We start from the raw sequence: 17781 nt of genomic DNA, 5'->3' as shown, positions 1-17781 counted from the left end.
TTTGTCAGCTCTGAAAGAATCCTGTAACCATACCAACTCTGATGAACATCACAAATTGTACTGCCCAGCTGCACATCAATGCCTTTTGCATGTTTAAATGAATGTCCAATTAATACATTACTCCCTTTACAATATTCCTATAGTGAATTCCTGTGCAGACACCTACAGAAAGAGGCTTCTAGAAATGCTGGGGTTTCCAAAGCCACTTCCCATTTCTGACAAGAATTAGACAATATGTGTGTGCTATGGGAAGATGTCTGCAGTACACATGTTTTCATGCACTGCAGGGTGAATGACTGGATTCTAAACATCCTTCTGAACAAAGCTATTGTTATTTAAATCCATCAACTCACCTTTCAAAAAGATATGAACATAACCACTTGCCACTATGTAAAACCATCAGCATTCCCACACTGCATGTTCACACATTTGCAATCAGGTACAGGTTCTAGGCTCACACTGCTTTACCCTGAACTTACCCATTTTGTCACTTCATTGCTTACTTCCCACTATGTCTCAAAGAATTCTGAAGCAGAAACATAACTTAGCCCTTTCAAAGTAGTTGGTTTTAAGGAAGTAGAATAGGGTGACTAGACTAAGCCCTTCATTTCTGCTTTTTGCTTTTAATGGAAAATTCAGACGCTCATTTAAATCTAAGATTAAGTTTTCTTGCCCAGAAAATGGCATCAACAATGGTAGCAAAACCACTGGTAAGAACACCTCAGTTCAGGCTCACGAATCAAGCAACCTGTGCACATGTGAAAAGATGGGTACTACACCAGCAGAAAGTGATGTAGGAAGCTTTGGGAGAATGTGAGCATGTCCCCTTACACCAAAGGACACCAGTGTTTGTCTGCTGGGGCCAGCTGTTCAAGCCTAAGTTTCCCCATCTGTAGAAAACTAATGACCACAACCTCACTCATGGCCCAGAAGAACAAATGATTGATACCTGTCCAAGCGTTAATATCTAGATCTCTCAAAAGATATTTGCTCAAGTTTGGGTTCTTACCAAAAACAAACCCCAACCTTTTTGAAACGTCTTTCTCATCACATATATTTATACATGACCATTTACCAAAAGACAGTAGGAATTAGTCTTGAGATAGAACCTCATGGCATTTTAAAATCTTCCTGTGGTAATGGTGGTGGAGGTGGTAGAGGTGTTGGGAGAGATAGTGGTGTGTGTATGTGCGTGTGTGTGTGTGTGTGTGTATGTGTCAAATTTAACAAAATCATGTTTCATATACAGAACTGTCCTGGAATTTTGAGTGTATAAGTTTGTTATTCTGAGCCATTTGATTAAATTTAACCACAGGAAACTCTTCCAAGTCCTAATGAAGCAGCAATTACATCTAAAAAGGGAGCCAAGCCAAAAAACATCCTTTTCCAATATCTCTCTTTCAAACATCACACTGCAATATAAGCTCCATGGTTTTCATTTTACTTTAGCACCAGCTCTCTAAGCTGCTGGAAACACGTTAAACACAAGATGGGGAGTGTGCAGCGGTGAGCTACGGTGGAAGAGGTTGGCAGTCGGTACTTGCCTACACACAGATGTGTGTGTCTGCACACGCATGCATACCATACACTTCAGTACACAAAGAAAACTAGGAAAAACCAAAGAAAGAACATTAAAAAAATAGAAAAATCATTGTTACTAAGAGATCATTTAAATTATAATTCAGAAGTCACCATATGATTTGACTTTTGAGTACAGAGTAAATTTTATTGTATAACATGATGGTTCAAGATAGATCATGTAAAACAGACTTTTAGAAAAAAAGTTAAGATTACCTTTATATTTAAAAATAAAAGGCCCTTTGTTTTGCCTCTAAATAAACCTATAACACTTGGGAGGTTATGATGTTTTCTTTCCCTTTTATTTATTTATTTTTTTGGTAGCAGGGTTTGAACTCAGGGGTACCTAACCACTGAGCAATATCACCAGTTCTTTCTATTTTTTTTATTTGGAGACAAAGTCTTGCTAGGTTGCTTAGGGCCTCACTGAGGTCTGAGGCTGGTTTTGAACTTATGATCCTCTTGCCTCAGCCTCCTGAGCCACTGGGATTACAGGCATGCACCACTGCACCCAACTTTAATTTTTTCTTATAAGATGCTATTTTATTCCACTAAGATAAACTGAGTTGTTTTATACTTAAAGTAAGTTATGATTATCCCAAATAACCTGGACAGAGAATGAAATGTCATACTATTTCCAGGTTTTCAACATCACATTTATGCCATAAGATGGTGCATTTCAGCATAATAATGCAGTGGCCTGGGACATAGGAGACACAGAAATCATGTCAAAAGCAATTCTTCACATTTGGATCTCACCACATCAAGTGCAAATAGTGAACTTAAACATGAAAATGCAATTTGCTTCTTCTAAAGTATACATTTTTATCTCTTACAGAAAAAAAAAAGCCACATTCATTTCCAACGCCTCAAGGTAAAGAGGATGGCATCTATCATAAGTGCAGAGAATGTCTGAAGGATTTAGAAGCAATCTTTTCATAATGCTTCTTTGGGTGAGGAAGTGGAGTTATGAGTTACTCAAAATTCATAAAGATTATTAAGTTTACATCCTTACAGAAAATCTGCCACCACTGTATCTCTCCACTGTACTGACAGCAACTCAGCCCCAAACTATTGAGAACCTGTCTCTGGTTCGGGACATTCATCCATTTTGTGACATTAGTGCTCTGCTGCATAAAATAAAGGTTGTGTCGCATTCAAAGCAAAACAACTGCAAAACAAATTGCCTTCAGTGGAACCAGCCCCAAGTATATGCACTGAATTCACGACATTCATTCTCTCGGTATTCCTTCATCTAAGTGATTTTAACAGGTAAGTAAGTTCCTATTTCAGCAAGTTTCCTCCAGATTATCATCTTGTGTGTCTGTGCCTGCTGGGCTATTTGAATGATTACCCTATCCCCCAAAGCCCTCAGCTAGGGCAGATTCTGCACCCACGGCAGTGACCCCTCACGGTGAGGAACCTCCTATACAACAGTCAGCTTTCCTGCTTGATGAATTTCAACCTCGCAGCTCATCTAAACTGAGCCTATGGGCTTCATGTTTTTTCCTTCTTACTCTTCGCGTAAGTCTATGGGAAGTTATGAAACATATTTTTCTAGTCCTCCCAGGAGCAAGGCCAGGTTCACAATTTGACCTCAGAAACATAGCCATCCTGCAACGCCAGACAGTCTGATAGAACTGAGTATTAGTGCTCTCTGCCTGGCCTACACAAACCATAACATGTAGCATGGAGCAATGTTACTTATGGGAAATGACAAGCCATGGATCAGTGGGGGGAAAATAATGGGATTTAATCACGTAAAAATATCACAGGCACACGGCTCCCTTTCAGCAAGCTGCCCACTGCAGGTGAGGGCACAATGTTCTTATGGAACTAACCACCTACAATGAATAGTGCAGCTGCCTAACTAGCTCTTTTAATCAGATTAAGTTATAGGATTCTTGACACACCCAGATATTCTCATTCCCATCATGTCAATAGCCCCCCCCCCCCCAGGGAATGATTTTAAGCAAACACACGAAAATATCTATCTGTGCCCTGGATAGATGTCTTCAACATGTGAGGAATGATCCCAAGAACAGTTCAGGATCATGTGAAAGACTGTCACAGTCTAATTAAGGACACTGCTGCCAAAAAAGGAAGGCTGACCCTGCAGTCTTATTTACACAATTTCCAGCCAGAGGGCTGTGAAGTGGAGCCCCAATGGGGGCATTTCTATCTGAAACCCAAGGGCACCTGCATTAAGGAAACTGGTGTAAATAAATCCCTTTGCTCAGTGACAGAAGAGGAGAAACAGATACTTCAATTATCTTGGTACGGAATACAAGTGCTGACCCCTCTTGCATTCGACATCCTGATCTACGGCTACCTCTTATTTATTTAATATTATTATTATTGCACTCTACATTCAATCAGAAGGAGGACATTTTGAGGCAAGAATGATAAGCTCTTTAGACAGAAGGTAGTGATTCAAAAATTGCAAAACTTCAGCTTTCAAAAATAGCCTGAGTGACCTCTTGCAGTACTCTGACCACTCCACAGCAAGCAGGAGGCAACCCCTGTGAAGAGCGAATTCTGGCAAAGTTCTCTTCACAGATGATGCACAGCTTAAGCTATAATGAGTTTTTGGGTTACAAATGCTGAACACATTAATATTCCTTGATGATAATTATCACAGTATAAGCACCTTTCCCAATGTGAGTAGCATAAAGCAACTGAAGCAGCATTTTTACTACATTTGAAACAAGCTGGAAAATGGGATTTTCTACTCTCATAACCTGAGGTCAACATACATCAAGCACTGCATATTAAACATATCTATATATGAAGCCCATTTCACTGCCCTTCCCTTCTGCTTCACGTATACCTAGAGCTATCTCCCTTATCTATTCTTTCTTATGAATTTCTTGATTTGAACACATGTGATATACATAATCTCAGAACAAAATGTATTTCCACCCCATCATAATGAATCTTATGTTTCTTCTTATGAGAATACAAATAGCAAATAAGACCAGTAAGCCATATTTTACAGTTGAGATGTGTCTCTGTGCAGTTTGAATGAATGCTGTGGTCACTGGCTGCATATAAAACAGGAGGAAAATTAGAGTCTAGCAAATAGGCTCCTAGAAGAACCCAACACACATTACATATAAATCTGAACAAACTACCAGCCTTTATCTTTACACCTTCAAAACTAATAATGCTATTAAGGACTGAAAGGTTTAAATGTGAATTCTAACCCACCAGCCTGATGGCTGTAATGAAGTCAGCATCATATTTATTGGCAATTATTTTCACACAAGACTTCTAAAACCAGTCTTTGCTGCTGATTAAAAGAACAATTATTATTATTTGGATAATAATGATCAAATGCTGTAAGAAAAAAATTGGAAAAGATGATCCATTATGCATCATATCAGTGTTATAAAACATATCTACCTAATATTCAGAATTTGCCACAGAATACCCAAAACAGATGCTGAAAATATTTAAGGTACTGTACCCTAGTTTGATTTGATAATATGGACCAAATGGATTATAAATTGATTTTCCCCCTTATTTCTCTGACTTCCTCTCACTCTATTAAGTGAAAAAGAGAAAGTATTTATTATAAAGCTCAGATGTCACTGGGAAAACTCAAAATCATCATAATAAAGGTCTTTTTTCTTTAGCATCCTATAATGTCATTTTTGTACTCTCTATAAGTAATCTCAACTGTACTTTTGATGTAACTGTGCCAAAAATGAAATCTAGTTTGAACTCTTAATCCAAAGGATGTGAATTGGTTTAGATATTTTGTAGGTGTGAATCTGCTAAACTCATTTTTACCATGTTATCCCACACTTCATTTAGAAAATATGCCACGCTACAACTGCCTCAAGTTCTCTAACATCATTTTTACTTATGTGCTGCAAAAATGTCTTAAAATCCCATTTGAATAGACGGAAGGGTTATGTAGGAACCTTTACTAAATATTTAACAGCACTATCGTCTTATTAAATACTATAATGTGAGAGCCATGAAAGCATGATATACAGTGCTTGCCTTTTTTATTTTTTTATAACTTAATGCTGATGCTCATTTTGAACACTCTGCAAGCCCATTTATCAGTAGAACTGATGCATTTTAAAAAGTTCTCATTTACCAGCAGATAAATGTGGTTAGAGAACCTTTTTAGTAGAGAAATGACTGAAAACCTATTTGGTTTTACTGTGCAAAATTTGCTTTACTATGGCTAGGAAAAAAAAAAAAACTCCCACAAACATTTAAAAGGTCATTTTGAAATATGTAAAAACTGAAGCTTTGAAGTATAAGAAATTAGGGTGTATTTTTGATTTGCTGAAATATAAATACACCAAAACAAGGTAACAGATTTACAGAGTGCTGATAAAGCATATATACTCATCAAATCTGGAAAGAATATCTCAATACATATAATGAGATTATCCATCAAAACTGCTGCTCTTGACCATAACATTGTTTGTGGGTGACCTCTTTTGGAACTATCTATAATTGATTTTTAATGAGTTAACATTATTTTTTGCATATATTGTGTTAAGATATTTCTGACTAAAATTATGCCTTTTAAAAATTAATTATCATATGTTTACCACTATAGTGGGTAGAAGTCAGGGATTCTCTTTGAAAAGATATTTTTCTTCTCAAGGAGGTATAATATAGACTAATTTAAAGAAGACTCCCTTTTGGCCTGAGGCCTGTGGAGTGAGCATTTATTCAGTAAACACTGTAACAATGATTATCTGTCCTTCTGGTTCTCAGTGGAGACTCTTGCTTTTGAAAATGTCTTGTGGTGACTTACTAAATTCAGGCTATTTCAATTAGTATTACTGCACATTAAAAATTAATTGCATTACTGAGTGGATTAAGGTTTAAATTTCAATTCTACCGTATATGCACTAGAAATGACAGCTAAAAATCAATGCTCTCTGGCCTACAATCGGAAGTGTGTACAGTTGAATGGCGTGGGACTGGCGTCATGGCCAAGCAGTTTTAAAAGACTTGATAGTTCAATTGAAGGTGTGTCAGTTCTAATTCTAGATTTTAGTTTGAATGCTGCACAGTAGCCTAGTCTTAGAGGGAGAAAAACAGAACAACTGCTGCACTAACAATTTGAAAAAATAAATGGACACAGGTCCTACCATTACAACAATCAAGGGGTTAACAGTCACCCCTAATTCCCACCCAATTATCCCTAGGTTACAATCTGGCCAACAGTTCTGTCCAATAAGATTACAGGATCTCTGACTTCAGCCCACATTCGTTTACTAGTTACGGGCTGAACAGTAACTAATACTAGTTGGACTCAGCAAATAGGCTATTTCGTAAAGAGAAAAACTACTAAATTACACAGCATGCATAATGACTTTATTGATGATTTAAGGAAATCTAAGAAAATATTGAAAATACAAATCTTGTCTTTAAGTAGTAATCCCATTCAGATCCCTCTTATAAATTATTAAATCTTTTTGGGGAGGGAAAAATCATGATTGGTAAGAGTCAATCATCTTGGCTCCGGATTTATATAATACCCCCAAAATGTGTGTGTGTGTGGGGGAAGGTGTCACTTCTTCACAGTAAATTTATCCTTTTAAGAAGATAACGATAAGGAGCACTATAAATGAAGTCAACAAAGTCAAGTAGCATCGATAAAGCACCGCAAGGCCACCCAAGGTATTTGGGTTTGGAATTGAATGGTGATTGGTATGTGCCTAAGAGGGAAAAAAAAAAAAATTGATGTCTGCAAAGTTCTTCAAGATTCCCCTCTGTGGTATACCGGTGGCCAACAGCAAGTTTAGCAGCAAGGGAGTAAAGAAGATGGGAAGTAATAATAACAATAAAAAGAATAATCTGGTGCAAATGGACCCCAAGGTGTAGTAGTCATCCCTGTGCAACAATCACCCTTCACTGCAATTTACTGATGTTGCTTCATTACAATACAGCATACAAAGGGGCAACACACAAAAGGCTCTCCTGGAAGCCTCACGACCAGATGAGCACAGACCACCCTAGCAGACACAGTTTCCGGAGCTAAGTCAAATCATTCAAAAGTGAATATACCTGAAAAAAAAATTAAAGAGAGGTGAAATCTGCATACAGCCTGGTGGTAAATCTTGGGGAAAAAGAATAAAAGGTAGCAGGGAAAACGTGCTTTCTTAGTGAAATATTAAAAGGATTCAGAATTAATCTGAATTAAAACATCCTTCTGAGGTGTAATGACTTGTGGCTTTCTTACAAGGCAAAGATAAAGAATATGATGTTTCCTGTTTAGAAAATAGAAACAGGCTCCCTGTTTTCTATTTTTATTCTCTATGAAATGAACTGATGCAATGGTTTTAGGTGAACATCCACACTCTAAATTAAGGTTCACATTATTTAAAAGAAGGAACAGTTTTCTATTTCTCGCCTGCTGTAGTTGGAAGTCATACTTTTCAGTGAGTGCTCATAAGATGCTGAAGCAATGTGTTAACTGAGGAAAAGAGATTCTTTTCCTCACCAAGGATCATTGAGTATGTCATTGGTTAATTCTTGCTCTATGCTCCTCATTAGCATGACTCTCAAGTTTCTGGTTATCATATCCGAAATATTAAGACATAATAACTACGAAGGTGCAGATAATTGGATATTAACCAGAACATACTTGACTGGGCAGGAGGTAGAGCCCTGCTTAAACTAATCCTGAAATATATTAATCACCAATTAATGAAAGGGTTTCAAATTCATTTTCTATTATAGAACACCTCCGAGTATCTAAGCTTTTTCTAACAAAATGACTTGGAATAACAGGGTAGAAATAAGAAATACAGTCATCTGATGAGGGCTTGAATTAATTCTGTACAGCCTGTTGTCAGGTAATCATGAGAAGTCTAGTTAACGCCTGGATTACTCCTTATAAAGTGTAGTGGAAAGAAGAGGGGACACTTTACAAACTTCAGTGGTCTCTGTTTAAATTCCAAATGTGTCCCTTTCGATGGGAGAGCCATGGCTAAATGTTTCATCAAAGAGCTGTCATAATATTATCTAAGTCTTCCAGACCAGATAGCCCTCTAGACCTCCAAACTAACAACAGTTGTACTCTCAAAATATAAGCCAATTAATGGGAGCCCAGAGCAGTGCAGCAAAGACATGCCTCATACACTGGAAACATGAAGAAGTCACATGTTGACAGACCAAGGGATAAGGGCCCTGTCTAATTGAAACATACCACCACTTACTTCCATGGAAATAAAAGAATGCTGAAGAGAAAAGAAGAAGAAACAAGAAATCAAAAAGAGGAAGAAACAGAGAAAGAAAGTCAGATTTCCGACTGTTCTGGGAGGCTGAGATTGGATCTAATAGGACTCACAGATGTTTTATTAGGTTGCATTTAAAAGCCCCACTATGCTTCCCCCCAAAAAAATTTCTATAAACATTCAAGTTAGAGAAATTGCTACAAGAATGCCTTGTAACGTGAAGGAAAAAATCCTAAGTAAATTATTCTTATAAAGGGATTCCAATATCTTTTCAGATTAAAAGGTAGAGATCTCAAACATTCGGAAGAAGACATTTGTGTGTGGCAGAAAACAAGGTGTTTGCCTCAACACCATGTAAGTAAGGAACTTAGATGACCCCATTTGCCTACGATTCCTACCTTTATGCGCTGAATTGGATAAAAATAGTAACAAAAAAACCCCTCTTACTATTGCAGGTTTTTTTTAAAAAAAATTCTGTTGTTTGTTGACTTTAATTTTAATAACTCTTAAATAAGCACTTGCGGCAGATGAACTAAGATATACTGGCAAGTAGGCCCTTTTATCAACAATTTTGCCATAGAAATACACAAACATTTCAATGGCTCTTCATTAGCAAACAAATCAACAAGTGATATTTTAATGCATGACTTTATTCCATCTCTGTGGGGACTGTAGTTGAGAGTGTGATGTACAGTACAGAGAAAGGAATCATCAGCCACAATGTCCCAGGGCTCTCTCCATTGAGGACTTCGCAGCCTCTGCTTAAAGAGTGCATTTAATTGACTGATAGACAGTAGCTTCTTTGTTCGCAGAAGACAGCGAAGTAATGGCAGCTTGAAAATCGTACCATCTACAGGGTCTCCTGAGACTAGTAACAGGGGGATATGTGTCAGGAATAAATAAATAATCTAATTATTAAGCCACTTCCTGTCAAGTTAACTCCAATTTGTTGGCTTTTGAAGGCAACAAAACGAGGCATTTTTCCTCATTATGCTTCTCTTTTTATACCAGTGGTAATCACAGGCGGATTAAAGGGTGCCTGATTGGTTTTTTTGTCAAGGAACTGAGAAGCAGCCAACAGTACAGAAAAACAGAGTTGGGGTTAGAAGAAATTTCATGCTTGTCTCCTTTCCAGCTCCCTAACAGCCCACACGGCTGCCCCATACAGAGCTGCCAGCTGTACAGCAAATGTGTACCCCTCCAACTGAGGCCTACCGGGCCACAGGCGCCATCCTGAGAGCTGTGAGATACCTTGCAATCTTGGCAGGTAGCTACTGCTGTCATAGGCATAATTCTAAAGGTGACCTACGAAACCCCGTCAGCTCACCAAATGCAACAATATGAGCAGCTGAAGTTCAACACCCACTCTCCAGATTGACTCCCTCTCCTGTGTTTACTGCTATTAATGGCCCTGAAACTAGGAAATAACCTATGGAAATAGGTCATGAGAGACCTTTGCTTTGGATGTGTATGAACTGATCCTGTGAAAATAGGTCACGATCCATATGTGTATATGGGCATGCTCTGTGTGTGTGTGTGTGTGTGTGTGTGTGTGTGTGTGTGTGTGTGTGGTCGGGGAGAGGGCTCTTTATTTGAAAAAGAATGACTTTCAGTGCCCTCCATTCAAAAGCATGCTGTAAACTTCATTCAGAAGCAGATACCCACATCTGATAATACACATATCAAACAGTGAGCAAAAACGAATGCACGTGTGGGTGTCCTATCGGCAGTCAAAGGCGAGGATGAAATGAGAGCCAGACACCCTACCACTGCGTGGCAGCCAGTCACGTGGCACTGTCCATCTGGCACAGCTACACTGCTAGCATCACCGTACAGAGCCTAGGAGGGCAGCCTGGCATCCAGTAATTCTGCTTGAGAGCAACCTTCTTCTGAGGCCTCTTTAAGGGTAGCATGTTCTAAAAAGTAACAAGAAATTGAATCTTGGATCTGTCTATGGGCCCAGCCAAAATCCTCAGCCTCCTGGAAAATTAACATCACAAGAAATGCCTGAGAGGCTTTCTTTGGGGCTTGTAAATTAGAAACTACACTAACTGCCAGCATTTTTTTTTTTTCACTCTTTTAAATCAAAGCTGCTAGACACAAGCTAAAACATACAACAAGGATAAACATCCTGATTTGTCTTTTAATAGCTTAACAACCGAAATTAGGAGACAGACCCGAAGATTTTCATCACAAATGGCTTAAGAAATAAGGATCCAGACAACCAAGAGGAGCTCTTGAAAACTCTGCATTCTTCCAAAAATTCTTTTTGCTCTCTTTACTTTTAAAATCTGTCTTTGTGTTGAGGAAGACTGATCACAGATTAGGCTTGGTAAGTTCCTGTGGCCCTCTCTGCACTCAGTAAACACTGTAGCTATGTTATATTTATGCCTGCGGATGTCCTTTCTGAATACATCTTGAATTTTTGTTAAATTGCGCAGATAATTAAACCCTCTTCATATTTACAGTCTGCTTCATTGGTACCATGAATTCTGTTTTCAGTTACTGTCTGCAAATTCCCTCTCTGAACAATTTCATACTAAGCAATAACACTTCATTTTACATAAGTTTTATCTGATGTCCCCATACAGAGCTGCCAGCTGTACAGCAAATGTGCGGTTCTCAAACTGAGGCCTACCAGGCCACAGGCTCCATCCTGAGATCTATAAGGCACCTTGCTGTCATTGGCAAGCTTTCCCTGCTATCACTGTGACCATCGCTCTACACTGCACACAACTTAAAATCATCTGATTATTAGAATTTGTGGCCCACACTCCATTTTATCCTTTATTTAATCTATCCCCAGATCACACATTTGTTTAAATGTTTTGGCTGGTTTACAAATCATGCAGCCATCTGCACAGTAGGTGTGACACCGTTTTTTAGACAAAAGTTACGTTACAAACAAAGATAAAGTCATTTGAAATGCTTTGGTGTTTGTTATTCTGCCTGGTTCGCTTGGACCAACTCTAAGAAATAAATAGAATTATCTGTGTAAATCGATGAACATCTATGAAAAACAACACCCAGCAGAACGCAGAGCTTGCTCCATTACCTACGTTAATATCATGACAGCTGAGGAGAGATGACCTGGCCCACTTCTCATCTCTCCTGTACAGATGGCTATTAAAGAGAAAGTATCCCTTTTGTATGGTCCATGTAGAAACCCTTTATGGGCTTTTCAAATAAGCCAGCATTGCCCACATGAGGGTAGCTTTCTGTTACCATTAAACTGCCCAGATTTTATCTTTTTAAATCCAGCTCTTGATAAAATAAGCCAGTATTTCATCACATTTAACACCAAATACTTGTTTCTTAATTCCCTGAATTTTGTAAGCAATCAAACAAAGATGCTTTTAAAAAAATCCAATAGTTTTCTCATTTAGAATGAATATAAATCAAAGAATCTCAGTGATTTGGGGCTTCTTAGAATAATATGGTGATGAACGTGCACGTGTGCGCGCGTGCACACACACACACATTATGCACATGCATACCGACATTATTGTAAATTCATTTTTATTCATTCTTTTGCAAACATCCAATGAGAACACAGAGTGTAAAGGGCAAGATGGCCCTTTATCTTCCTATGCAGGGAGATCCAGATCTTTGACTATTTCCCCTTAAGACATATAAAATCCAAAACCACTCTAGATCTCAAAATATTGGTTTTTGTCTATTCAAAAGCAAGAGCACTCAAGCTGAAATGCTTCAGAGGTGATACTGGGATGTCACAAAACTATAATGAAGATTAGTCACAGAGCAGACCATTCACTAAAGAAATGAAAGAAAAAGAATGCCATTTGTGACCTTGGGCATCAAACAAATTGCAGAATATATGAATGTCACTTGCCACAAGAACAGACTCAAATTCCACTCCCCTGTTCTAAACTGATTTATGCATTCTTTTTGCCTTGACATCAGTGAAATATAACATACGTGACATAACACATGGTGTTCATATCTTCCTGCTTGTGCTGGAGAGGTGTTGAGTATTTTTGCAATCTTTTAAAAAAAAGTATAATTACCTATAAAACACTGAGTATTAAAGATCTGAATAAAAATAGTAAAGATCTTTGCACTGGTGTTTTCATACTAGCTACCAATTCCAGTTCCAAATTCTGATTTTGCCATTCTAAGATAAAATATATTTGCTTCCTCAAAATGCTTTAGGGTCACGCTTCACCTGTCCCAAATATGTTCATTAGTGAGTATTTATGGATTTCTTTTATCTATTGAAGAGATAGGGTATTCTGACACCTTATATACAACAGTGCCATGACGACATTAGCATTTCAAATCATTCAAAAACATGAAAAAAATGATTAAGTGGAAAATCCACTTCTAAGTAGATTTTTCAAAGTAATTCTTAGGTATATGTTTTCTACCCATTCCCTTCATATTCTTCATCCATAAACCTTAACAGGAAGGGCTGGAAACAGCCATGGCTTTATCCTGACCACTTGTCTTCCAAAGTCCATGACTACAGTAATCAATTCCAAGGATAATGGCCTTTCTCCCCTTTGATCATTTCTTTGTCAGGCTGACTGGCCTTCCATGGTGAGTGGGCTGCTGGTTGTCTATCACCAGCCGCTCGCAATTTGCTCACTATGTTTCATGAGACAGTTGTTTGTGGCTGTTTGGAACACATTTGTCTCTTTGGGGATTTATGCGCTAGTTGCAATGCCAACCTCCATAGTGAACAAAATTTCTTTCTAACTAAAATAGATAATTAGAGGCTGGTAATTATTGGTCAAGAATTATCAGAGTGAAAAAATTAAGCTTCTCATAAATAGTTCTTGGCAATGTCATCTCTTTATATTATCTCATGCCTAACAGCCCTGTGTTCAGAGCACTTACAAATTCACTCCACTGCTGTTGAGCCTCATAAGTTTATATGAGGCAATCCCTTTGCTGGATTAAATACATTTAGGTTCTCTGGTTTCATCACTATTTGTTGCTAATTCATACCAATAATAGTAATCTCAGAAATCTCAAAGAAGAAAATAATCATAAATATTTACTATTCTGATACTAAAAGAAGGGTGGGATTTAAATTCAAGTACATAATATACAGTGGTTTTGTTTTGTATTCTCAGGTCAAAAACTACTGTAAACTACATGAAATTTCACAAAGGAAGACAAGAAAGATTTCCTCATCTGCACAGAGGTTGAAAGAGGAAAATCTTTTCCCCTGAAAAGCTGTTAAAATGTTTTGTAGCTGTGTGTGTGTGTGTGTGTGTGTGTGTGTGTGTGTGTGAAGAAGAAAGGAAACCCCTAAATAGTCACTAGTCTGATTTCTTACTGAAACCATGTCAGAATGTGGTAGAGAATAAAGTTTTCTATTTTTCCTTAATAAACATAAATCAAATCCCTGGTGCATTTTTATTGAGTAATTATTCCTGCAACTCAGAGCACATGTCTACACCTAGCTGCAAAGCTGCTCTTAAGAAGAGCACCTCCATTTGTACCTGGTAGAAACATGGATGATTTTCAGTTCACAAATATCCCCGGTCAATAGCCTGAAACCAACACATCCAGAAAGAGTATGGAGGTTGCTGGAAATTGCATTAAAACACATATGCTACATAGAAACAAATGCAAATGACTTGCTTAAAGAAGGAATTCAAAGTTACACCTCATTGGGTCATCTGCAGATCTTGTTTTCCATCAGGTGACATAATCCTTCCTCTAGACTGATTGAAATGTAAAACAAAATCTGCAAAAACACTATGTACCCTCTTAACAAAAAGGGTAAGAGGCTTTTCAGACAGTCCCTAATCCCTCTTCCCCTGCTAAATGTCTAGTTGAGATTATGTTTTTGATTAGACAAAAAAATACACACAGACACACAAACCTAAAAATACCTACCCTCCATGGAAGTATTTTAACCAATAAAATAATGTGGACTGCCTCATTTGAAAGACTAAGTATCACACTGGGATTTTAAAAAAGGATATCTTAGCCTTTGTGACACCCTCCTGTTTCACATTCTCTCTCTCTCTCTCTCTCTCTGTAGTCACTAACAGAGAGAATTGAGTGTAAGATCTGGATGCACAGTCAACAGATAGAACAATTAAATGGATGGTATTCATTTGTTTAGGCCTCAAGTGCAAGAGAATCACATATTTTATTATTAAAAATAGCATGAATATTAAATAACAGACCCTCGGTGAAAAGGAATGGAATTTGCTTCTCTGATAGAAGGCGAATTGTTAAATGATCAGATCCCAAAGGAAGGTGAATGTCATATTAATCTATTATAACATAGAGGGGAAAGAAGCTTTGTGGAAGCACTAAGAACTCAAGGAATGTAAGATAAATACAAAAAGAAAGGTATAAAGCAATTTACAATAAAGGGCCAGAGCAAACCAATTAATGTCATAGTATGTGCAAACTGATTTTAAAACTGGAAAAAAAAAAGGTTTATGCTCAACATTTAATTCAGATTCTACCTGTGCAAAAGAACATTAACACTATGGTGAAAATACATTCAAGTTGTTCATTTACATACTAGGATTGTAATAAATACAGAAACAAAAATAAGCTTACATTGAAAAGAGCTAATCAGAAGCAAGACAAACAAAATTTTATTAAATTTTCCAAAAGCCGTAAACTCTCACTCATGGCCATCTAAATCTTTTGTACCAGATAGAATAATGAATGAATGCAACCAACAAACAATACTCAAGAAAATAAGAGATGGGAAACATTGATATTCATCATTTAGCAAAACAAATTCATTTTTTCCCTATTCCTTACTCCTCAAAGAGGCAGTTTTAAAAGTTTACATAGAGCGTGTTTCAAAATCCAAAACCAAAGGCAATCTGTTGAAAAACACAAAGTTTGAACCCCTCTTACATTTGCCATTATCTTCTGAAATTTAGAAAAGCTATCAATGTCATTCTGCTACATTGAAGAACACACTATTTAATGCATCAGAAAATCACTAATGATATTAGTGCTTAAATCTGGAAAATATAAAGTCATCAATACTTTAGCTCTTATGTATATGTTAATTTTCACACAATTAAGTGATTCTTGTATAAGCAATAATCCTACTAAAGACCAATCATTTGAAAACTGTAAAGGGAAATCTCATTGAAAAACTATTAATCAATTTTCCATCATGCTTTTAAATTTATCTTCATTAATTTACACAAACATCAGAAGTTTTGTTATAGTTGTTTTTAATGATTAGTAATGACAGTTGGAGCAACCTTTCTAAAAATTCTTATAATACTTTTGATTGTTGTATAATCAAACTTGTTTCCCCCTGGAAACAAATTTGGAGTCAAAAATGTTGAATTCCTTGTCATACAAAGTTTCACAATAGGAGAGCACAGGGCTAACTGAACCTATTAAATATTATATTATAACTATTTATGGAATTATAAAATACCATGAAGTGAGTATGAAATTAAAAACTCTCATAGTATAAAAACACAAATGAGTAACAACTATAGTGCAAAGTAATACAATTGTTATTTTACTGGTACAAAAAGATCTGCTTGATAAAGTTTAATTGGCTGGTAAAACTCTTAGTGTTATTACTAAGTGCTTATCAAATTAAAAAACATAGGCAGTAACCCCTAAGGAATTCAGGGATAATGGGACAATATGAATAAGTGACAAAATTATACTTTTATTTCAAGCCCATGTATTAAATGCAAAATCCTAAAACCATTGGCCTGGAATGACTTCAGAACTCTCTCCCCAAACCACTTTTATGAAGATCTATGGAAAATTTGGTAGGGAATAAAAAATGATTACTGAATTCTTTACATGATCTTTATGATTATGATTATTTCCAGGCTGTTGAAACCATACATAAAAAACTATTTTATGGCAATTTAAATTATTTATGTTTCCCTATCACAAAAACTCCCCACTTTAGATTTTGATACAAAGATGCTTAAGCAACACACAACAGTGCCATTACCATAATAACTTCTGAAATTAAAACCTGTCTAAAACTCTATGGAAAGCTAACATCCAGTTCATTAACCATTCCTGTTAGTTTTCAATAATGCAAAAATGATTAGAAGTTTAATTTGTTAATCACCTGTGTTTTGACTGGCAGTAGATATATAATCCTCTGCAGAAGTCTAAACTAGCCCTTGCAGAAAATAAAACGTGCTAATGCCTTATCAGATCTAATAATAGGAATAAAAAAAAATCAATCATGCCTAGGTAATCCATTGATGTCTGAACAATTAATTCATCTCTAATGCTGTTTAATTATATAGGCACTGATATACACAAGTCAGAGAAAAATCTATCTGTAATAAGGTGTAGAGTGTCACTCACCAATCATGTGATTTGCAACATGAACCTGTATGTCCCATTCATTGTAGAAAACCATCTGACACTTGATGCACTGATAGGTCTTCTTCTGAGAAAACAAGTATAAACAGAATTACTTAGACACATGCACATCTTATTTTTTGCTTGTTTATAAAAGAAAAATCATACTCAGAGCATTTTTTTTCTGAGATGCTGATTCTACATATTTTGCAAACGAACTTACAACAGAGGCTGGGGTGATTGGACAAAGTTCAATGAGTTTCTAAGACTTTGTCACTTGATCTCAACACCATATTTTTCTGTTGCAAACATTTAGAAGAAACAGAAACACATCATTACAAAATAATATATATTTTTAAAGATTCTTAAAGAACAGAAATTAGCACTAAAAGAATCTGTAACATGTGAATGAACAGATCAATATCTTTGAAGATTAGGCACAATTTCATTCTGACAAAAATAATGGGTGTTGCTATTTCTAGAGAGCTAGAAGTACAATGGCTAATAAGTTAAGATTTATGGAATGTGACTAAGACATTTGGAGATGATGATATTTTAGCCAAAGTCTGAAATTTAGATGACATTTTAGAAGTTGCAAAGGACAAGCATTTAAATATATATTTTCTTCTATAAACAAATCACATCATAGTGAACATTTAACACTATTTTATTACTCTAT

The 17781-nt window shown here is 36.6% G+C and overlaps 1 protein-coding gene across 6 annotated transcripts in view; it reads right to left on the bottom strand.

Moving 5' to 3' along the window:
- Znf521 (zinc finger protein 521) overlaps positions 1-17781 on the bottom strand; it is a 270157-nt gene that overhangs the window by 105968 nt on the left and 146408 nt on the right. For 4 of the 6 annotated variants that reach the window (XM_078030228.1, XM_078030223.1, XM_078030227.1 and 1 more), the window contains one exon: positions 17106-17190. In XM_078030228.1, coding sequence (XP_077886354.1) covers positions 17106-17190 — 85 coding nt within the window. The remainder of the gene's footprint in view (positions 1-17105; positions 17191-17781) is intronic. The other 2 variants (XM_078030224.1, XM_078030226.1) reach the window with 1 other exon arrangement.

Source organism: Ictidomys tridecemlineatus, chromosome 13 (genome assembly GCF_052094955.1).
Source record: "Ictidomys tridecemlineatus isolate mIctTri1 chromosome 13, mIctTri1.hap1, whole genome shotgun sequence".
Taxonomy (NCBI): Eukaryota; Metazoa; Chordata; class Mammalia; order Rodentia; family Sciuridae; genus Ictidomys; species Ictidomys tridecemlineatus.
The sequence above is the reverse complement of the archived record's forward strand: the minus strand, read 5'-3'. Positions and strand labels throughout refer to the sequence as shown.